Here is a 23,688-nt window from a genome sequence, read left to right as displayed (position 1 = left end):
TGACTATCTCTTAATTATCTTGTTAAATTACAGACTCAAGAAAAAGGACTGCTTATTGGAACGCCGTTGGTTTATTTCTATACACTTTAACTTATATCACTAACTGACGTTTAATCGTTTGTTTACATAAGGAATTGCAAATGGCTGACAATAATAAATTCGCTGCCTAGGCAACGGAACAATTCTAAACTATAACATTATTCTGTATAATCGTCACGATTGCAGTATCATACTGTGGCGTAAAGGTAGTGCGTTCAGCTGATAACCGAATAATCGGTGGTTCGAATCCAATCGAGTGCGTTTTTTTCGTGTGAAAAAATAAATTATGTGTTACATGTCACACGCCAAAAATACACTCTGATCTGATTTCCCAAACGCGCCAAAAGAAGTATAACTTCAAAAAGTTTGGAAGCTTCTGAATTTTCATGCGACAGTAGGGATCTGTGCCTGCGCAGTAGAACGATAGTGGCAAACCTGCCGGCAAAAAAACGAACTATACTCATTTTGAGGTTAACCAATTTTCACCTGTCAAATAGTACCATAAGATGACAACATCGCGTCTCGCTTACTCTTGAAGAATGAGATTGGAGAGACAGTCAGCACTTTTACGTGTAAACAGTTATTGATACGATAGTTTAAAATACGCACTATTGCTGCCAATAAATCCATGCACGTATACAGGCGCTATTATTGTCAGTTCATACTTTAAAACGTAAGTACAAGCAGATGGGAAACAACACAGGGGGAAGGTTTTCGGGTCTGAATACCCCAGCGCTCAAAATGGAGCGGAATGCACCGGAGCACAACTCTGGTTCGTGAAATCCTCGAAACTCCGCTCTGTCTCGTGGAAAAGTTAAAAATGGCGCTCCGGTTCGAGAATTATTATGAAAATCATTACCTATATTAATTTACAATATTTTTAGTGAGCTCATTTTGTTTTTTTCTTCTTCGCAGTAGCTTATAACACGACTTATAAACCTCCTGCTACCACTTTTCAACAGTTTTTGCATTATTAACACGTTTAAGCACTTTACACAAACTTGCAACGCGCACAAATAACAAACGTCAAATGTTTGCAGGGCGAGGGGAACAAAGACGAAAAGACTATATAGGATTGTAGTTCTCGAAACGGCCACGCTTCACGTTATACTTTCTCAGTCGTCAGTTAACGTTATCAGAACTTCGTTATTCCGGCTTGCGACTGACGTCAATTCGATGTAAATGTCTTACTCAACTAAAACTAAAATTAAAACCCGTCGCATACTAAAAATACGCGAGTCGCGACGCCGAAGCGATGATTTCATACGTGGAAAAACTACGAACTAGCTAGCGGTCGGCGAGATCTCATACCATGTGTCGAACTCCTGGACTCGATAAAGTTTCATACTCAACTAAAACCAAAAACCAAAAACTCTAAACCTAAAACCCTAAGGCGAACTCAAAAGTATCCTATAAAACGAACACGTGACCATTTCTGTCCTTCACTATACCAACTTTACAACAGAGGAGAAAGGGAGAACAATGACAGTTGAGTATAATATCACGGCTAGACATACGTGTATCATGATATCTCGCTCGCGCGCATTTAATATCAATAGCACTGAATAGCGAGTCACGGCGCATATATTAGCGAATGCGTTCGAATTCGAACATCTAATACGTTTCAAGTTTCTTGAAACAAGTTTATTGGGCAACAAATACTTAGTATGGGTATTTTCATCCGAAACTTAAGTACACAAACTTGTGACAGTATTTCCAACTCACCTCTATTTTGTACCATTCCATAGGATTTGGATGCAGTATTCCAAGATTCGCCTTCTGACATCTTCAATGTATGCGAATATTGTATAGTAGGTATTACTAGTTGAACTAATTAAATGATAGTATATAATACATTATTACATGGTTTAAAATGTGTATAGTGAACATAGTTTTGAAGTCAGCTCCGGCCTCTCTGTCAAACTAAGACGCATTCTCCAGAAAATATTTTTTTCTACACGCCCTTTTGTAATTGAACAATAATTTTGTACCTACCCATATCTGTAATATCTATTGTCTCAATAAATAACAACCATCCTCCCCTCTCTCCTGAGAAGCCCCTGTATTCGTCCATAGTAAAAGGGCGGTTTGTTAGTACCAAAAAATTTGCATAAAATTTGAAACCAAAAATAAAAGGGGGATGACATTCTAGTCGTGCCTAAGGGTGGCACTTTGTCTATGGACATCACTAGTGCAATACCACAGTTCGGTTTGACAGTTGACCCTTTCTTAATTCCTATCGAAGTAAAAAAATAAATAAAAAACACCTTTATAATAAAATTCAAATAGCTAAACCTGCAAAAAATGCACATACAATAAAATATTTATTCTACAAAATTATTTAAATAATATTTAAGCATTTTGTTTAATATGAAAATTCTTTGAACATAATACTTCAACAAAAACAAATAGTACTATTTAATCAATAAATTCTTTTTTGTTTTTCATCGAGAACACGTTTTACAAAGCAAATGTTTGTAATAAAAACTGCATCTGTCAGGTATTTACAGTGATTTACAACAATCTGTTACTCGCAAGCAGTGGCGGCAAATTGTGTGGAGCTTTGAACTGGCAATCTATAGCTGTCAAACCAGGGTCGCGCTGGACTCTTTTAGCTTACAATAGTCCAATATACAACACCACAATCCATGACTGCTCCTAGACGCACACACAAAGGGGAGGTCTTCGGGTCCGGACCCCACCCAGTATTTATCCCATTATATAGATAAATAGAATATTACTTCTTCTTATTCTTAGTCAGGCTGAGGATCGTGACACGGACGATTTGGACTTCTCAACGGGCTGGCTTCACTCCTCTCGGTATTCTCCGACAAGCAATGCTTGTGGCACTCATAAATTGGTACAAATATCTGGGGATTCAATATTTGCTTTAATATTCCGATGTGGCTTGTGACACGAGCAGAAACGCCGACCTTCAGTTAGTGTTTGTGGCAGAGTATGGTTTAACGACATAACTATACAAATCTAGCCTTGTAGTCAATTCTACTTCTCAATAGCCTTGCGACAACCTCACGACACGGTTCAGACAGGATATATAAGTCCCATGGTTCTAAACTATGGAAGAAGCAGGGAAGAAATGGTCGAAAGAGACCATGAACAGGTAACCAGTAGCGTAATCGTTTAGTAATAGGAAGTAAAATGTATGTTGTTAACCTTTTCTTTGTAAATGTAATAAAAATTTTACGTAAAAAATTTTCACCTCGGAGAATCGAGACTGCTCAAGTGTAATTGGAACGCTGTGACCACAGGCCTCGAAATGACACGTCGCGTAGATTGGGCGCGATCTAATTTGGAAATAATTTCCGGGAAATCTCCATTAAACTTAGAAAATAAGTTATGGGAGAGATTGTTTACGTAAAATTTAGCAAGTACATGCTTCAATAACTTTTATAGCAATAATGGAAATGTATGAAAATTGAAAAAGAAAATTGAATATTTATAAATTTATATACTGTATAATTGTAAATAAAGAATTTTAATACTAATTTTATCAATACAAGATAGAAGTTAACTACCGTTATAAAAATACTGTAAACGCGTACCTATATTTATAGACGCGTAATTATAATTATAGATTTTGTTAATACTATAACTCACTGACTATAATGAATATTGTAAAAGTAACAATTGGAAAAACTTAAGATTCTGGTATAGATGGGTTTCTACCCATAAACAATAATAAATCTTAATCGCGTCTTGGGTAAATAAAAGAATCAAATACTGCAACTAAAAATACAAATTGACGTGTGACCTTGAACTTTAGCTGAATTCTGTTCGACTCGAATTTACGGCCCAGCTGTGTTGAGTTGCCAGATAAAAATAGATTCAAGGTTACGTTTAGATTACTATGGAAAAGCCACTATTAAAGACTAAATAAATTTGTAGTCGCTTGTAATTAACATCTTGTTAGGATTAAGCATTTAAATATTTAAGTTGAAATGTTAAGTATAATATTATGGAGTTTCTACGTAATAATATTCGTCCGGAAGGTAAATATCGAATGAAACGTTTTCTGCGGGAATAAATAGTTTTATTAAAACTTAGTAAAATTCTATTGGCCTAAAAAGGCCAAGAGTGGTGGAAAGGACTAGTACATGGGTGTCAACCTTTCGTTTTGACATTTTAAATTTAAAGACTGCCATTCCCTTATCTAGTACCCGAATACCTATTCCGATACCTCGTTGGAAAGCTAGAAACTTTCCCCTTCGTTCGAACACGAAAAATCATATAAAATTAACTATTTTGCTTACGTCACCGTAACTGCGTATTTAAAGGACATGTTCTAGAGGGTGCTTAAAACACCCCTATTAAGTCTTAATTTTGCGGAAATAAAGTAGAGTAAATTTAACCCGATTTAATTAGAAGATATCTCTATTAGAAAGTTGCCAGGAACGGGAGATATACGTAAATTTATCCCGTGAGAGAAAGATATACATCTGCTATCCCTTACGGACTGTTTCCTGTTAAACCTCTATCCAGAGGGTATAAAAGGTGACATCCTTTTTCCGTAAATTCATTAGTTTCTACACTCTTCACCAGCGATCTCCAACAAGCAGCAGTCCTTACTGCTAAGTTGTGAGACATGGTTCTCAGTACATTCGCGATTCATACGTACCAGTAAGTCCCCTTCGGCGGGCAAAACGTAGCGCGAATAACACGTATCTGTCGGTAGTGACGTCGGCCGCTAAAACGTAGCTCGAATACCACGTATCTGTCGATAGTAACGCGCTCGCGGAGTAATTTTATTTTTCATTACTCATCATACGAGGTGATGTAATCGGGATAAATTACGCGATCGGATTTGTTTTATAAAAACAAATTAATAAACTCAGTTTGTAATAATAAATTTTACAAATCTTTTCGGGATTATAAAATAAATTTTTGAAACTTTATTAAGTAAATATAATTAAGAAACAAATTTTAGTAAATAAATTTGTAAACATAAAAACAAATTTTAGTAAATAAATTTGTAAACATTAAGCAAACCTTTTGTAAACAAGTTTGTAAACACAAATAAATATTTGTAAACATACTGTGAACATAAATAAACTTTATAAACAACAATAAAATAAATTCTATTCTTTTTATAAACCCAATACTATGTGACTAAAGAATAATTTATATTTTCTTCTTGGGAAAATATTTCATGAATTAAAAATATCTAAAGAATATCTGCGTATACATTCTCCGAGTTAGGTGTGACTTTTTGGAAACTTGTGAAAGATTTCACAGAGATCCTATAGTGAACAAATAAATAGTTCAATGATACTTTAATGAGATTTAATTACGGGAACAATGACAGTTAACTTTATTGTGAAACCGTGAACTCTAGAACCCGAATAAATTCGGCACCACACCAGCTGAGAGTTTTATTTGGGAATTCGAAAGTTGTGATACTACAAAGGAGATCCACCTCTCCTAGTTCATCACTAGTCTCCTCAGTGACGGCCCGGTAGCATTATTGAGCTAGCCGTGAGCCGGGTCATGTCACTTGTCTAAAAGACAAAACAGCGCTGACGACACAAACGGACAATAATCATCCAAATAATTATTATGATTGTCAAGTCAGTCGTATTTGATAACCACTCACGGATGCGACACCTAGCAATAACTCATAAGTGAATATCCATAGTTATACCTGCGGGCCAGGTGTTTAAGTGTCTGCATGTGGGGAATGCAGGCCCAGTCTTAGCGCTCATCCAGGGTAGGCGCGTTCGGCGGAGCGTTGAGCGGCGCGTGCAACTCAAACGTATAACCAAAAAAAAAATTGTCTATGTACATTTTCACACATGGTTATACGTTTAACTTTCGCGCGCCTCTCAACGCTACGCTCCGCCAAATGCGCTTACGCTGAACGGGGCCTTAGGGCGATTGGACCAATTCGGTTCAATCGGGCCTCGCATCCTATTTGATTTTTCTTTAATATTCTGATGCGAAATGTCTAAAAAAAATAAAACAGCGCGGATGACACAAATGAATACTAACGATCCTAAAAATTTTGACTGTATCCATGCGCATTCACCAGCCACTTGTGGATGAGACAGCTCGCAATAACTTGTAGGTCCTTAACATCCTTAGTTATAGTTGCAGGTCATGTGTGTATCACGAAAAGTGCGATATTCCACGGTTGAAGCTATGAGAATTAGTAGGCAAGGTAAATGTGGACGTCAGTGGCATCCGATTAACCCTGCCCTCTTCCTCTCCTTAAAAATCAATAAAAAAGAAATTATGGATGATTTTTCAAAATGGACCCCCTGAAACTTTTTCTGTGCCTGCCTCACCACAATCCATGACTGCTCCTTAATTGGAGCAAATAAATTACACGTGGCAGTGACGAAGACTTCTTACTAAATGATTGTTTAAAATCTACGTTAATAAAAAATATATTTTATTTTATGTTATATCAGTAATGGACCAACAGAAGCATTGTTACGTAAGAATATAAAGCTATGCAGTGGCTAAGGCCCGTTTCAGACGGGACACCGGTGTCGCGCTCGATATAATATAGGACACATTTATTATGTTTATGAAAGCCCCAGAGCTGATGAGTCAACACGTGTCTGGTACATTTTTCCGTCGGCCGCTACATTCTCAAACCGCCGATACACTTGTTTTTATTACCATAGCCAGTTTTATGTTCTAATTTATAACGCGAAATTATGCGTTGACTCATTAGCTCTGGGGCGTTCATAAACATAATACAATGGCCCCTTTATTCGAATACAAAAGCCTCCTATATTATATACGCGCGCGACACCGGTGTCCCGTCTGAAACGGCTCTAAGGGTGGAGGTAGGCTATCGACATAAATAGCGGACACTAAACTTTATCGCTCATACTTATTTGTTTTCATTGAACCAAGACTACATACTGCAGATGGTGCTGGTTTGTTTTTAAAATTCAATTAAACCTTGCCTTAACGAAACTATTATAGTGTAGGTATGCTATGGGTGATCCAACCGAAATATTACACACTTCAGTCATACTTATTTGTTTTCGTTAAATTAAGAATACCTATTACAGATGGTGATGGTAATTTTTTTTAAATTCATTAAGCCCTGTCTTCCCAAACCATAGTCGATAAAAAATATTCTACTATCTATAAAATATCTAAAATTATATATGGTTTCAAGGCGCTGTATATATATTATTATGCTCCAGCTAAGGGACCATACGTGGTCGACGAAGATATCAATGCACATATTTTGTGACTATGCAAGTGTGCACTATTTTTTACAACGTTTTTCTTAGCTTGTATTCTTATTTGTCCGTTGGTTGTTTGTCCGGTACAAATCTTGCAATCGATTTTTAACTAACTTCCCGAGTAGCTAGACATTTGAAACTTTTAGAATATATCAGAACACGATGCCAATGCATTTTTTTAATACTTTTAGCCAACTTTAAGTAAAATTGAATTCATTTTCAGTTAATTCTGTTTTGTATGAAAAGTTATTTCGACACCATTATTGGCTGCTAGGGCTCTGGGGTCCTAGCAACTAAATTAATAATATATACGTGCGTTACTATGGAAATAAATATGACGTGTACAAATTTTTTTGATCGTTTAAGCTAGTCAAGTCAAGTTTATATGGTTCAACAGAAAATTTAAAAAACATTGTAAGTAAAAAGTTCCTTTCGCCTTTGCAATATTATCTAACAGGATTTTTACGAGGATTTTTTGGTAGCAATTACTTCGATTCCATTCCAAGAGAAGGAGTTTCGTGTTTCGGAATAGCAATGAAAAATAAAATTAAATACCTGATTTTTATTTTAATAATTAATTTATTTATAATACGAGGGTGGGTCAATAAGTCCTTAGAAAAGCCGACAGGTGGCGCGACTAGTAATGCAAGCGGTTTGTTTTCATGCAGCGGCACTACCGATTCAGTATGCTGCGAAGTTTCAATCAGATTGGTCGGGTTGTTGTGTGTTTCTCGTACATTTAAAAAAAAAATTTGCTTGTGGAAAATGGAAAAATGGAAAATGGAGAAAATTGAGTTTAGAGTTGTTATTAAACATTTTAATATAAAAGGGTTAACAGCAAAGGAAATAAAAAATGAGTTGGATTTAGTTCACGGCATATCTGCTCCTTCACTTGCAACTATTTATAACTGGTTAAATGAATTTAAACGTGGTCGTACATCAACAAAGGATGAACCACGCTCAGGACGTCCTGTAGAGGTGACTACACCAGAAATGATCAATAAAATCCACGATATGGTGTTAAGTGACCGAAGATTAAAGTTGAGTGAGATAATTGAGGTTACAGGGATCTCAAAAGGTAGCGTCATTTCTATTTTACATGACAAATTGGGCATGAAAAATATTTCTGCAAGATGGGTGCCGCGTTTGCTCACAGTCGACAATAAACGCAGTAGGGTGGTGGCCTCTAAAGCCCTGTTGTCGCTCATGCAACGCAATCCGGATGATTTTTTTCGTCGCTTTGTGACTGTAGATGAAACATGGATACACCACTATACTCCCGAGACGAAAGAACAGTCAAAGCAGTGGATTGCGAAGGCAAACCATGTCCAAAGAAGGCGAAAACCGTAAAATCAGCTGGTAAGGTTATGGCTACTGTATTTTGGGATGCACGTGAAATTATTTTCGTTGACTATTTGGAAAAAGGAAAAACAATAACAGGGGATTATTATGCATCTTTATTGGACCAGCTAAAAAACAAAATTGAAGAAAAACGGCCTCATTTAAACAGGAAAAAAATCCTCTTTCATCAGGACAATGCCCGTGTTCACACATGTTTACGATCAATGGCTAAAATTGAAGAATTGAAGTTTGAATTGGTCGACCACCCACCGTATTCGCCAGATTTAGCCCCCAGTGACTTTTTCCTTTTCCCAAACTTAAAAAAATGGCTAAGTGGACAACGTTTTTTTTCAAATGAAGAAGTCATCGATCGGACAAATACTTATTTTGAGGACCTTCCGAAAACTTATTTTTCTGACAGTTTAAAAAAAATTGAGAAACGTCTAACCAAGTGTATTGAGCTCCAAGGAAATTATGTTGAGAAATAAAAAAAAAATACAAAAATAAAACCTGTTTTAATGCTTTTTTCTAAGGAATTATTGACCCACCCTCGTACATAGTTCTAGGCTTTGTCATAATCACTGAAAGCAGTCAATATTCCAGACAGCTGTAAATCTTCCCAATCAATTGGTTAACAATAATATTATCTATTCATGAATCGTATCACTTCCAAAACCAAACTATCTCTATACTATATCACTAGTAATTAACCTATCAATGTCTAGACCAGTGGTTCTTAACCTGGGTTCGATCGAACCCCAGGGGTTCAGTGAGTCAGTCTCAGGGGTTCGGCGGAAGGTTTAGTGTTGAGACAACAGATGTCAATGATGAACACCTCGATGAAATCATTGAAATTCAGCAGAGCCAGGTTCAACAGCAACTCTTCAGAACAGCAACACTCTCAACGTTTTGGTGTCAACAAATGGTAACGTACCCTATTATTGCTAAGAAAGCTCTGAAGATTTTCATACCGTTTGTTACAACATATCTTTGCGGGCAATCCTTTTCGAGGATGCTGGACATAAAAACGAAGAAAAGGAACAGACTTTGTTGCGAAAATGACATGAGAGTGGCACGCCGCGCATTTCTCAACAGGTCTCTGAAAGGCAACAGCAGAAGTCACACTGATTTGCAGTAAATATTCATTATTATGTTTTTGTTTTTGTGTTAAAACCATGTTTTAATGGTTTTGTTCTTTGAACACAGTGATGTTGATGCACGGTTCATTTTGTGCACCAGTAAAATATATACCTATATTTTGAATTTGAAAAATATCATATTTTATTTTTCCAATTAAGAAGGGTTCGGCGAATGCGCATATGGAACTGGTGGGGGTCAGTACCTCCAACAAGGTTAAGAACCACTGGTCTAGACATTTAAAAATGATTTCTTCAATCTGACACTTTCCATATGATATATTTCTGTATAGAATCTGGTTCCAGAATAGAATTGGCTTCCGACAGCGTATCCAATGGCGGAATCGCATCGAGTCGAGGGCCTGGAGTCGGCGATTCATGATTCGAGTCAAGCTCTATACTGAACGGATCCAACTCTTGAATCAGTTCCAAATTATCGTCTTCGTGCGGATTCGAATCGTGTTCCAAGTTCGAAACTTGTTCCTGTTCCAAATTAGAATCATACTCTTGTTCTATATTCGAATCATCCTCTTCCGAATCCGAAGTTTCCCTCTTTCTCTTTTTGGTTCTTTTTTTTTTAACATTCAATTTTCTAAAGCCGGGAATGTCCCTTCTGATGCGCGCTGCCTTTTTCTGGAGTATCGAAGACACGCTCTTGTATGAAGGAATGGCAGCTTTCACCATGGGATCGGTGACGTCAAACGAATCTTTCATCACTTGGGCGTACACCGTCGACGGAGTCGATTCTAACGGCAAAGAACCGAGAAAAATAAACAAAAATTAATTAACCATGTATAATTATAAGAACTGTCCATTGCCGGGCATAGGTTAATGCAGTGATTCCTAACCTTTTTTGTTTAGCTTAAAACATTTTGTAAGATCTTAAGAAATTTCTACCCGTCTCCCAGTGACATATCTAGGTAAAGTGCATGATTCCCTACCAATTTGAAGTTTCAAGTTACAGTAGTGTTCACTTATGGGGAATCTGCAAGTCTGATAATCCAATTATTCTAGAACCATCATAATATCTTGGCTACTATCTTATAAAGCTGTATGCAGTGTTACCTGATTGTTACAGTGATGTAGATTTATACCTGAAAGTGCGGATCCGTAGTTCTCCAGATCAGATAGCCAAGATATAACAGTAAGGTTACAGACCCTCATGTTTTCTCTTCTTTAAGTTAATCTCTTTAGTCTAGACTGAATCTGGGATGCGTCTTATCGCACATACAAATGTCTCAATTTTGTTGTCATTCACACAACACATGTAACTTAACGTACTGACACCAGTGGCGAATGATAGAGGTAGGCTGTGAAGATCCAACATAAGTAGTGCACTATATCAGTTGCACGTTGAACTAAGACTACAGATAGTGTTGATTATTTTTTTTAAATCAATTAAACCCTGCCTAAACCAAACCATAATAGGTTTGGTATATTTTGAGCGATATGACAAAATTGTGCACAATTTTTCATTCATACTTATTTGTTTTCGTTGAATTAAGAATACATATTACACATTTTGTTGGTTCATTTCTCTAAATTCATTAAGCCCTGAATAACCAAACCACAATAGATAAAAATTATGAAATTTAACAAAGTTATTATTATAAAATATAACAAAGTTATGTATGATTTAATTGCATAATTTTAGATATTTTATAGCTTGTTATGATATTATAATATCTATTATGGCTTGGTTTTCACGGGGTTTAATTGAATTTTAAAAACTAACCAACACCATCTGCAAATTATAGTCTTATTTCAATGAAAACATGTACGTATGACTGACAAAGATTAGTGTGTACAATTTATGGCAGATCGTAACAGCCTACCACCGCCCTCCGCCACTGCTGTCCCGGGATGGTATCTGCCTGTGTGCGCGGTAGATAGTTGCAACATTGCCGGCAGTTTTGATTTATGGACATATCGCAGTCGAGGCGATTTTGTTAGTGCGACCGGGCTTAAATCAGGAAAGAACAAATCTGACTAAAGACAATAAAAGAAGAAGACACAAAATTTACCTGGTTGGTCTTTTAATTTGTCTGTCATCATTTTAAGGGCTTCCCTCCGGATCGCTGATGAGATCTCCGCGTCGTGGTTGTGCCATCCCGTCTTCCTAACCAGGGTGGCCGCCCCTTTATCAAGTTTTATTTCACTGCGGGCGCAGCATCCGTACCGTCTGTAAGACCTGCAGTGCAGATACTTACTACTGTCTCCCTTGAGTCTTGTCATCTGGTATATAAAACCGTCGATAAAATATTCGTCTCTCCCTTTACTGGTCTTCAGTATTTTCACTACGGACTTGCTAATATCAGTTTGAATTTTCGAATTCGGAACAGAGTTTTGTTCCTTATCCAAATTTGGATTCATTTCTATGTTTCTTCTCCGATTGTTGCGGCGACTGGGTGTTCCTCTGATTCTGTTGGCCGTTTTGCGGAGGATGTTCGAGATGCTCTGGAACGAGGGTATGGCGGTCGTGACGTCGGGGTTAGTCCTGTCGAACGATTCGGACATCACTCGTTCGTAGACCGTGGCCGGCGTGGAATCTACACGCCATAGAGAAAAATGAAGAAGTAAAATTTAAAAAAAAAAAATTACAGCGAGTTTGTAATTGGAGGAAATGTGGGTATTATTATCAACGAGTGGTAAAGTGTCTGCTTATGAAGTCGTGGGCCTCGGATTCGATTTCTGAGTCTGGGAAATTCACATGCCGTTTTAAAATACACGTTTGGGCACAGAACATAGCCCCAAAAGGTTGAACCAGAGGCTAACATCCACCTCTCGTAAAATGAAATCTGTTCGTGAGGCGGCCCAGATTCACATCGAATTGTGCAACCATTAAAAAAATGTGTAAATAAGAATACATTTTATATAGTACGGTTTGGTTTAGGCAGGGTTTGATTGAATTGATTTTAAAAACTAACCAACACCGTCAGTAATTTGTATTCTTAGCTCAATCTAAACAAATAAGTATGTCCAACAAAGTTTAGTGTGTACTATTTATATCGGATCTTGACAACCTACTTCCACCATTCGCCACTGCTGCAAATAGTCATGTATGTAATTAACTAATTGGGTGAATCTGAAATATTGTTTAATGCCATCGTATATGTGTAAAGATGTTTTCAAATGAACCTCACGTTTAGCTAACTTAATCAGTAGACCGAGGGGTTCTTTTTTTTTGGCAACAATGTCATACATTCAGGCTTCAACTCCATAGAAGAATGTTTTATTGTATATTATGTTTATTGGCAAAATTAATTAATTAATTTTGATAATATGTACTAACCCGGCTCGTCCCGCAGAATATTGATCATCTTGCCGATGGCTTCCGACCTGATGGCCCCTGTGGTGTCCGGCTCGTGGCTGTGCGAAGTGCTCAGCTGAACCACCTTGACAGCGTCCCCGTCCAACTTCACAATAGCGCGTCCCCAGCAGTTACTCCGGCGGAAATGCTTACAGTGCAAATAAGCCGTATTGAATTTCGACATCTTCCTCAACTGGTACATATACCCATCGATAAAATACTCATTGTTTCCGTGACGGGTCTTAAGGATCTTAACACTGGGTTGAATCCCGGATCCTTCCTTCACTCTAATAATACCAATATCTTTAACCTTATTCGATTTCTGGGTATTTTTTTCTTGTAAGACTTCTTCAGGACCTACGTCATTTTCGTCGGGTAATGAATCTGAATCCGAGTCCGGAATCGAATTTGGGTCACGATTTTTGGGTTTGCATTTTTGATTCCATTTGGGAGTAGACCTGAAATAGTTGTTTCTCAGTTTGGTACCCCTTCTCCGAAGTCTGTCCATGATACTCTTGAATGTCGGCAGCGTCTTCATAACCTCGGGGTCCGTCGTATCGTAGTATTCGTTTACGACCATGTTGTATATTTTAGATGCAGATGCCACTATTAAAAAATTATATTGCATATTAAAAACTGGTAAAATCATTGAATTTCGACTACATCAGCCAGTCTTACGATTTTTTTTATTAGAACGCTAATTAACGGCTTATCTGTAACATTTTTAGCGTAGTGTAATGTGGATCTTGACTGCCTCCAAGAAACATCTCCACTACACTTTGTCTGCTGCGAGTTTCAAAAATGCTGTGCCCTATTTTGGGGGATGCTGTGCCCTGCTGGGGGCATCGAGGGCCCATGCCTAGTGGTATACTGGGACCAGAATGAACGGCATCCGTAACCCTGGAAAAAATTGCCTTGCCTTTTTTTTCTAGGCCCTGGTGCATTCTGACACTTTGTCAAACAGTTTTCATTAATATTATATTGCACATATTAATTTTGAATCACGTAAACATAGAAAATTAAGATAAAAAAGAAATAATGTCGATTAATCCAATATGTCAAAAATTACTGGCTAGATCGGGGTACCGATGATATATTCTTGGGGTACCGAAGTGGAAAGCAGCCACTGTCTATGGGAACAGGTGGAAAGAGTTATAATACTCTAGACATAAATATGATAAACTACCCTCGACAGCTGCCGATAGCAGTCTTGTGTATAAAATAGATGCGCAGTACTTACGATAAAATTTTCGTTTTATTAAAATTAATACTTAATACAATGCATTTCCACGATGAATTGACAGTTAACACAATAAAAGTATATAAATTAACGTAGTTTGGAAATTTACATTTATTACAATGCCGGTAGAGTTAATTTTTCTATCACTTTCATATGTATTTATCTGTTTATTGCGAATGAATAAATCTTTTTTTAGAACGATTCTGGCAGATTAACCTTCAGCGAGTTTTCTCGCTCTATGATGCCGTGATCAACAGGCCACACATACAAATTTCGCAAATTATCTCGTCTGACATTAAACTTAAATTACTAACCACTGTTGATTGATTTGCATAAACAAAAAAATTAAGCACAGTGACATTTGTTTAAATAATTATGAAATACTAAGCCATTAATTATCAATATTACAGCGATTGTAGTAAAAGCTTTGCTCTACATTCAACGTGTGTCGTTGAAAATCTGCGGCCTGTCAGATACTGCCATAGTCATATCGTGAGGCATAGAAAAGATTAAAACTATGTAGACATTTAATTTTTCACACACTTCGTCCTGGTGTAAGACCAGTTTTAGATAACAAAAAATTACTATATTATAATGGTAAAAGATTTACTATTTCTGTGATAAAAATATTGTTTACAATGAATATAAAATTTAATAAACTATCTTTTTATATTCATCGAATAATTCACAAGATTTTAGAATGAAAAACACCTCAGAAACGTACCTATCAGAGTAAGATAACGCCGGGGAGGACTCTTCGGTACCTTGATTCAAACCACAAAAGCCGATAACCAATATTAACGAAATTTGAGAAGCGCTTCAGTTACAAGACAATTATTTAAAGTTCGTCATAATTGGGCAGAATACAGGTGATAAAATTGTACATTGTACATGAGTACATTGACTAGAATCCGATGAATACATGTTTTTTTTTTTTTTTTGAATTATTAATAACCATGTCCTTGCTTTTTCGTACAAGGTGGTTGTTAGTAATTTTTGAACAATCACAAACACCCAGGCTTTGAGAAAAACACATAAATGTTTTTGTCATGACCGGGAATCGAACCCAGAACTCTCGGGTGGAAGGCCAGCGCCTTACCCACTGCACCACTGTTGAGTTCTGCCCCCCGTCGTATTACCAAATTATATATTATGTCAAATATAAAATTCTTACCAGGGTGCTCTCGATACTTCTTAAACATCAGCGCGAGTGCCTCCGTCCGTGCTATTTCCATGACGTCCGCTGTGTGGTTGTGTTCACCACTCTTTTGCACCAGCAGCGGCACTCTGCCTTCTCGAATTTCGGCAATGGCCCTGGCGTAGCAACTCGTCTTACGGTTATTCCTACAATGCAGGTACGCCTTGCCCGTGATGCTCTTTTTGCTAAGCAGAAACACGTACCCGTCTATAATGTACGCATCGTTTTTCCTGATTGTACGCAGAACTCTGACCGTCGGCAAAATATTTGAATTCGGAACGGAATCTGAATTTGAATTCGGAACAGAATCAATAGTTGAATTCGGAACAGAATCAATATTTGAGTTCGGAAGAGAATCAATATTTGAATTCGAAACAGAGTCAATATTTGAATTTGGAACTGAATCGAGATTTAAATTTTGGCAATTAGGACCTTGATTTAGAGCAGTATTCGAAGGCTGCATTAAGGCGAACCTTCTTCTCTTTACCTTTTGAGGAATATTCATAAGTTTTCGACATTTAAAAGTGCCTCTTGTGATTGAATGTGATATGCTTTGATAGGCCGGAAAAAACTTCATGGCCTCTGTGTCATTGACATCGTAGGATTCTTCCATCACCATTTTGTATATCGCATTCGAAGGGGATACTGAAAAAAATCAAGAATATACCGTGAAAAATGGATTTTGAACCTACTAAAGATACCTTAGAGTCAAAAATCACATAATGCGATAGCAAAAATGCAGCCATTTATATATACTGTATGGTGTATGCCATGGTTATGCGTTCTCGATAGAATGGGAAATGACCGAAAAGTTCTGCATAGTATCAAAACCAGGAAACTGCAGTACCTCGGCCACATTATAAGAGGATAAAAGTACTTGTTATCCATTCGGCCAAACCTCCGCTAGGGGATGGCACAATAAGAGAAGAGAAGATTTTGTGTAAAGAAATAATGCGGAATGTCTGGGACTCATGACTGCACACATTTAAAACTAAATGAAGCCTATTCAATGCTTGCATTCTGATGGTACATGGCATCTTACGAAAGCTCAGAGTATCCATATACCTCAGTGGCGAAGGGTGGAGGTAGGCTGTTAAGATCCGCCATAAACAGTGCACATAAAACTTTTTCAGACATACATATTTGTTTTCATTGAAATAAGACTACAATTTACAGATAGTATTGGTTAGTTTTTAATATTCAATTTAACCCTGAGAAACCAAGCCATAATAGATAATAGTCAAAAAATACATGTATATCTATAAAATATCTAAAATTATGCAATTAAATCATACATAACTTTTAATATTTTATAAATAGAAAAATATTTTTTATTTATTATAGTTTGGTTTAGTCAGGGCTTAATGAATTAAAAAACTTAACCAACAATATGTGTAATATGTATTTTTAATCCAACGAAAACAAATAACTATAAATGAAAAAGTGTGCACAATTTTGTCGTATTGCCCAAATTAGACTTAAACTGTTATGGTTTCGTTTAGGCATGGTTTAATTGATTTTTAAAAACTAACTTACACCATCTGTAAATTGTACTCTTAGTTCAATAAAAACAAATACATATGACTAAAAAAGTTTAGTGTGCACTATTTATAGCGAATCTTAACAGTCTACCTCCACCCTTCGCCACTGATATACCTACTGAGCTTCGAGAACAGATGTTTGCGGCGGATACTTCGGAAGTAACGAGGAGATAAGAGAACAGACCAAGCAGCCTGTCATCACGCTAAGAGCAAAGAGACAATGATGGACACGGCTTGCCTGTTCTTCAAGTCTCGCTGTGTGTTTAAGGTTCAATTAACATGGTCGAAGAAGATGAAGATATTATTATATTACTTGGCGCCTGAAACCAGGTTTTGCATGTATTTGGCACGTTCTCAGCCCTGGACAGGTTAAGCTGCGTCTTCATAGAAGTCGGAGCCTAAATATATGAATGTGACTATATCGCACCCTCGCACTAAACTGCCACAAGTCCAAATTTAAGTGTCTTGAGTTAATTACTATGTTTCATTGTCTATCGTTCATAGTATATGTACCGAAAATTTCATATCTCTAAGTCATCAAATTCAAGTCAAAACTTCATTCAATATTTCAAAAACACAGTACAAAAATGTGAAAGGTAAAAACTTCAAAGCTGATTTTCTCTATTTGACGTTTTTTGGATTGTGGCAGTTTAGTTGCGATGGTGCGATATGACAACTTGTAAAGTACAACCGACAGAGTAAAACTACAAACCTGGATATTCCTTGCATTTCTTCAGCATCAGTTCCATGGCCTCCATATTGATCGCCCTCGAAATGTCCGGCTCGTGGCTGTGCGATTGAGTTATCCTCACCACAGTCACCACGCCATCATTTATATTGAGAAGGCCGCGGACCTTGCAGCCGAATCTGTATTTCATACACTGAACGTACATCTTGTTCAATTGAACGGTAGACCTTTGGTAGACATATCCGTCGATGAAATATTCATCTATTCCCTTGGAGGTTCGCATTATTTTAATGAGATGTTTGTATTCTGGCTTAATGCCAACACTCGAATCAGGAACATAGTTCGAATTGATTTTCAAATTTTGTTCCGGAACACGTTCCGAATTCGGATTTGAAATACTTCCATTCGCAGATGTATCAGTGTTATCTTTCACGCTCTGTTCCGACGATTTTACTTTGACAGCATCATTGACTGTAGAGCCGGCCATTTCTTTGATCGCTTGCGTATATATCGAAAATACCGTAGATTCTGATGGAAGCAGACAACGTACCGAAAAAAAATACAAAAAAAACACATTTCAATACAATTTATATCCGAATTATTTGAGATGAAGGGCCGAGAAGGATATGTAGTCACAAACTACGAAGCCTTAAATCCAGAGTAATATTTTGATACCACTTTTAATTATCCAATGATATTTAATATTAATTCCCTAATTACATATCGGCTCGTCAAAGAAATAATGTATCTCAATTTTTAGCAATGTTCAACAACATACTACGTTAAGTGACCAGCGTGGCTATTCCAACATATCACTTAACGTCCAAAAAGAATTACATGTGAAAAATATATCACTTTATCACATTTATGTATGTATTCAGGTAGTTAATTATTATAATGAGTTAACTGTCTGGACCATGGCCCCCACAAAGGGGGGGCTGATAGGGCTCTAGCCTGGGGGCCCAGCGTGGCGAGTCGACCAAATAAGTGAGATAAACACATCACAAATTTGCTCTTATAGTAAAATAAGTCACCTGCGGCGCTATTTTCCAGTATTAATGTTTATATTTTAAAATAGGTAGGTAGGTGGTTGTGCGATGTAATTTTTTATTGTATCATTACTTGATAACTCCATATTTCAAATATAAAAATACACTAAATAGGTACCCTTAATTTTACCGTGAACACCATTTGGCAAATGCTACTGTAGAGCATCACACTGCCTTTAACCTTGGCGATGGGTAGGCCCGACAAATATCGTAGCCTTGGGGCCCGCTTTAGGATGTGGGGGCCATGGTCTGGACTGTCAAAAAGTGCTATTTTTTAAGAGCCCCTTTCTTGGCTGTGTTAACTTTTAGAGAGAGATACGAGTATGTCAATAACATATTGAGAATTGAGATGCAAGATGCAAGATGTGAGTGTTTTGAAAAATAATTACATCACGGCCGCCGCCTTAATTTATAGTTCCCCGCGAGCTGTCAAATATCGAGTGGCCAGAAGTAACAAAATATTTGTTTTATTACATGCTGCAATCGCAATGACATGACTAAGAAAATTATAGGTTATCTTGATTGTTTGACGTTTCAACACAAAATTTTGAGGTTCGGGTGAATACACCAGCACGAACATACCCGAATTTGACCGACATGTCTACCCACCTAAATTATCGCCGTATTACGAAACTATCAATTATTGTAGATAGCCGTCGATAACCGCCTTGTGTATGGAATGCCTTCCGTGTTAATTTGGATCAATGAAAATAACGGAAATGTGCTAAAGTGCTAATTGTTAAGAATAGCTGCGCAGGAGACATAAAAAATTCAAGATAAAAGATAGTTCAGTACATTTCGAAAACACTTTCTACTCTATGACAACATCTTCTTGGCTACGTGTTAAAACTGGGAACTAGCATGCTCCTCCCATTTTTAACCGCATTTCCATTATAAACTAACGAGCTCCTCCCATTTACTAGACAACAGCGCCTTCCTTCACGTAGCCAAGAAGATGTTGTCGTACAATAGTTAATGTGAGTGGAATTTTAATTTACTTGTCTTTGGGGTCTCCTGCAAAGTAGAGAAAAATAAAAAAACATTTCTTTGACCCTAAGGGGCCTGATGACATTGAGGATGGATGGACTGATGGAATCAAAATATATGAAAATAAAGTTGAAAAAAGACCACAATGTCTACTGTTTAAGTCAACTGCTCTGCGTACTAGTGGGGCCTAAGTCCTAAGTTTGAAGTATGTCACTTTTTTTACATAACCTACGTGTGCATTTCTCAGTGTTTTACATGATTATTCATCTTAATAATAATGGTCAATGTATTGCTATTGGCTGACTATATAAAATTGAAAAGGATGTATCTATCCGCAAGTGTTAATAGTCAAATTTTATGTTTTAATATCTGCTTTGATAATGGTACTACGCAGTGGCGAAGGGTGAAGGTAGGCTGTTAAGCTCCGACATAAATAGTCCATAATAAACTTTGTCAGTCAAACGTATTTGTTTTCATTGAACTAAGTCTACAATTATTGACAGATGATGTTAGTTTGTTTATTAAAATTCAATTAAACGCTGCGAAAACCAAGCCATAATAGTCAAAAAATAATCATCTATAAAAAATCAAAAATTATCTATGGTTTAGTGGCATAATTTTGGATATTTTTTATAGATAAAATAATATTTTTCATTTAATATGGTTTGGTTTAGGCAGGGTTTAATAAATCGTCTCTGTTCTGGCAGAACACACTAACTGGAGAATACTAGTTTTGAGTAATTTGACTTTGAAGTTGTTAAAAAGTTTAAAATAATGGTCTATCATGTGAGTTTATTAAGTAATCGTAAAAAGGATGACTTTAAAATAAAGACTGTTTATTTATTAAGAAGGTTTCCAGACGGTAAAGTTTGAAATAAGGAACATTTTGGTACTAACTCAATATGACATTTTTTCGAATTAGTGTCTTCTGCCAGAACAGTGACGAAATTTTAAAAAACTAACCAACAAGATGTGCAATATGTATTTTTAATTCAATGAAAACAAATTAGTATGAATGAAAAAGTGTTTTCACTATAAACTATTATGGTTTGGTTTAGACAGGGTTTAATTGAATTTTAAAAACTAACACTTTCTGCAATTTGTATTCTTAGTTTAATGAAAACAAATAAGTATGACTGACAAAGTTTAATGTGCACTATTTATGTCAGATCTTAACAGCCTACCTTCACCCTTCGCCACTGTTACTACAATCATGAGATGCGTAAAATGTAAATTAAAGTTGAATTTAAATATAAACTATCAATTTGAGTATTGAAGACTTATTTTGGCGATATCGTCACAGAATCGTGTACCTACATATTATATTGTAATGAACTAATTAAGTGAATCTGAAATTATAGTGGAATGTCATAGTAGAGTGTGAAGTTCTCTTCAAATAAACCTGTTATGCAAAGTCACGCGTAACTAGCTTAATCAATAGACCAGGGATCCTTTTTATGCATCAATTTCAAACATCTAGCCTCCATATACATAGGTCTTTGGAAGCGTGTCCGGAAATTAGTACATACGCAGTTCGGCGTATCACACTTCAGCATGAAATGTTGTATCGATATATATGGTCGTATATTAAAGACCATCCAACCTCTTTGGGTCGTATAGTACTGACATAAAATTCATGTCTTAATAAAACACGGTTCTTGTCGGTTTACAGGAAGCCAGCGGCAAACAAATTTTGAAAATAGCCAATGTACTGGATTATTTGTTAGGTTAGGTTAGGTTAACTTAAGTTTACTTAGGTTAGGTTAGATTTTCATTATTGAAATTATGAATTTTGCCAAAATCGACAATATAGTACGGTGATCTCTTTCCGATAAGGAAGCAGGATTAAGCTCAGGGTGAACTGTGCTACGGTGAAATGTAATATGTACAATTTACATGTAACCCTTTGGATGCGGTGAAAACCGAATTAATTATTTAACAATTACTATAATACCTGGTCGGAGGTTATATATCTCGATCATCCGTTCAATCAGGACGGTCCGATTCGAAGTGAAGATCTCCGCCGCGTGATTGTGCGTCCCTTTCTTTTTGATGACAATTATCTCTCCCTCTATCACCCTGATCAGCGCACGTGCTTCGCATCGTCTCATCCGATAAGTCTTACACTGCAGACACATAACCCCGTCTTTCTTCAAGCCGCCATAATGATAAATGTAGCCGTCTATATAATATTCCTTTTTACCGTTGCGTCTCTTCATTATTCTAGTTACCGATTTTGACGGAGGTTCTACAACGGCGTTTGTAGAATTTTGTTCCCCGTCACTGTCTGTAGTACACAGGTCCATATTGACATCGCAATATACCATAGGATATCCGTATGAATCTTGAATATCTTCATTGTCACACTGTTCTACGTCGCCGACTGTAGAGTAGTCCATATTCATGTCGCTGTCCACCATAGAGCATTCGTCCACGTCTTCGATGCTTTTTATAGAATTTGTGGGCGAAGTGGTACGAACTGATTTTAAATATCTGCCACGAGTTCTGGATAAAAGTGGTTTGATGCTATTAAACGATGGAAACACGTCCACTGCCTTCAATTCCGCCGGGTCGTATGACTCCTTTAATACTCCATTGTATATTGAAAACGGTTTTGATTCTAAAGTCCAAGTGTCGTCCACCGAAAAAAAATTAAATAACATATAAAAATACGGTATCATTTCGAGGGCTTATTGTCAAACAACACTATCTACAAAAGTGCAACTTTACAGGAGAGCCAAAAAATGTTTTTGTAGTTTCTTGCAACTCAACAAAGGAGATGTTTATTTAAAACCTAATTAATGTTCATGAATTTTATAATTTATTGTGTATTGTACATTTATCTTGCTTATGGCGATGTTAAAATTTATATGTATGATTTTAAAAAAATATGAAAATAAGGGAAACTTTATGTAGTTAACATTAAACTTTACTGACGACTTTGACATAAAGTTGTTTGACTATCATGTAGCCCAGAATGTAAAATAACGTTTTCTATTGTTTTTCATTGTAGATAACGTTGTTTGATTTGAAGCACTCGATTTTACATACTGATTTCAACAGTTTTTGGGTTCAGTAAAGGTTGACAAGGCTTTTTTACACAGCGTTTTATTTAATTTAAAAAAAATAGCCAATACCATCTGTTATTTATTTTGTAGTCTTTGTTCAATGATAACAACTGACAAAGTTTAGTGTGCACTATTTATGTCGGATCTAATAGCATTTCTGCACCCTTCACCACTGCCGTAAGCAGTCGTGCACTCCTATAGAGGACGGGAGATATCAGAGTGACTGTACCCATTGCCAAGGTGGTTAGCAAAAGTTTGAGTACCTACACAGGTTTTTGTAGAATGAAATTATAATATTTATTATCTCTCAGTGAACTGAAATCACGTTTTCCAGGAAAACCGTAAGACCCATGCTAACTTGCGCCTCGAAAACCCGGGAAAGGAATATTTTCAAAACAAAAATCTTCCATTGTATCTGCTACATACGGCAACATTTGAAAAAAGCGATACACTACTGAAATCTACAGTCCGTACAATGATTACATCTCTAATTAACAAATTTCTTTCATTCAACGAATAATTCACAGGATTTAAGAATATATCATTCTGATTATTGAACATATATAACAGACGAGTAGAAACAAAAATCGATTGCCAAAGTAGCTTGATTTGGAAGAGCACTGATGAGTAGGTATTAAAATTGATCAATAGTTACAATTTGTCGCAATTAGTATGTCACCTCGTAGCATAGTGGTAATGCAACGGATAGGGCGTAAACCTGGGAGATACGGGGTTCGATTCCCCGTCGGATTGGCTTACTTTTTTTCAAAAAAAGATTTTTTCTATTGGTTATAATATATTCTCTCAGAAAGTGTTTTTCAAAATTATATATGTTTGATTACATCTCTATTTAATCAACCAAATGTTT

At 36.6% G+C, this 23,688-nt stretch overlaps 1 protein-coding gene across 4 annotated transcripts in view; it reads right to left on the bottom strand.

Annotated features, from left to right (window-relative positions):
- Positions 1-9,101: 9,101 nt before the first annotated feature.
- The window catches only part of LOC147076513 (uncharacterized), a 39,566-nt gene continuing 24,979 nt past the window's right edge, over positions 9,102-23,688 (bottom strand). For all 4 annotated transcript variants that reach the window (XM_085941169.1, XM_085941170.1, XM_085941171.1 and 1 more), the window contains 6 exons: positions 21,707-22,372; positions 17,741-18,244; positions 15,464-16,132; positions 13,032-13,655; positions 11,764-12,288; positions 9,102-10,485 (listed from right to left, as the gene is read on the bottom strand). In XM_085941169.1, coding sequence (XP_085797295.1) covers positions 9,995-10,485; positions 11,764-12,288; positions 13,032-13,655; positions 15,464-16,132; positions 17,741-18,244; positions 21,707-22,372 — 3,479 coding nt within the window. In that variant the 3' untranslated portion in view covers positions 9,102-9,994. The remainder of the gene's footprint in view (positions 10,486-11,763; positions 12,289-13,031; positions 13,656-15,463; positions 16,133-17,740; positions 18,245-21,706; positions 22,373-23,688) is intronic.

Source organism: Rhyacophila brunnea, unplaced genomic scaffold (genome assembly GCF_057557595.1).
Source record: "Rhyacophila brunnea isolate RB1 unplaced genomic scaffold, BYU_Rbru_1.0 scaffold_13, whole genome shotgun sequence".
Taxonomy (NCBI): domain Eukaryota; kingdom Metazoa; phylum Arthropoda; class Insecta; order Trichoptera; family Rhyacophilidae; genus Rhyacophila; species Rhyacophila brunnea.
The sequence above is the reverse complement of the archived record's forward strand: the minus strand, read 5'-3'. Positions and strand labels throughout refer to the sequence as shown.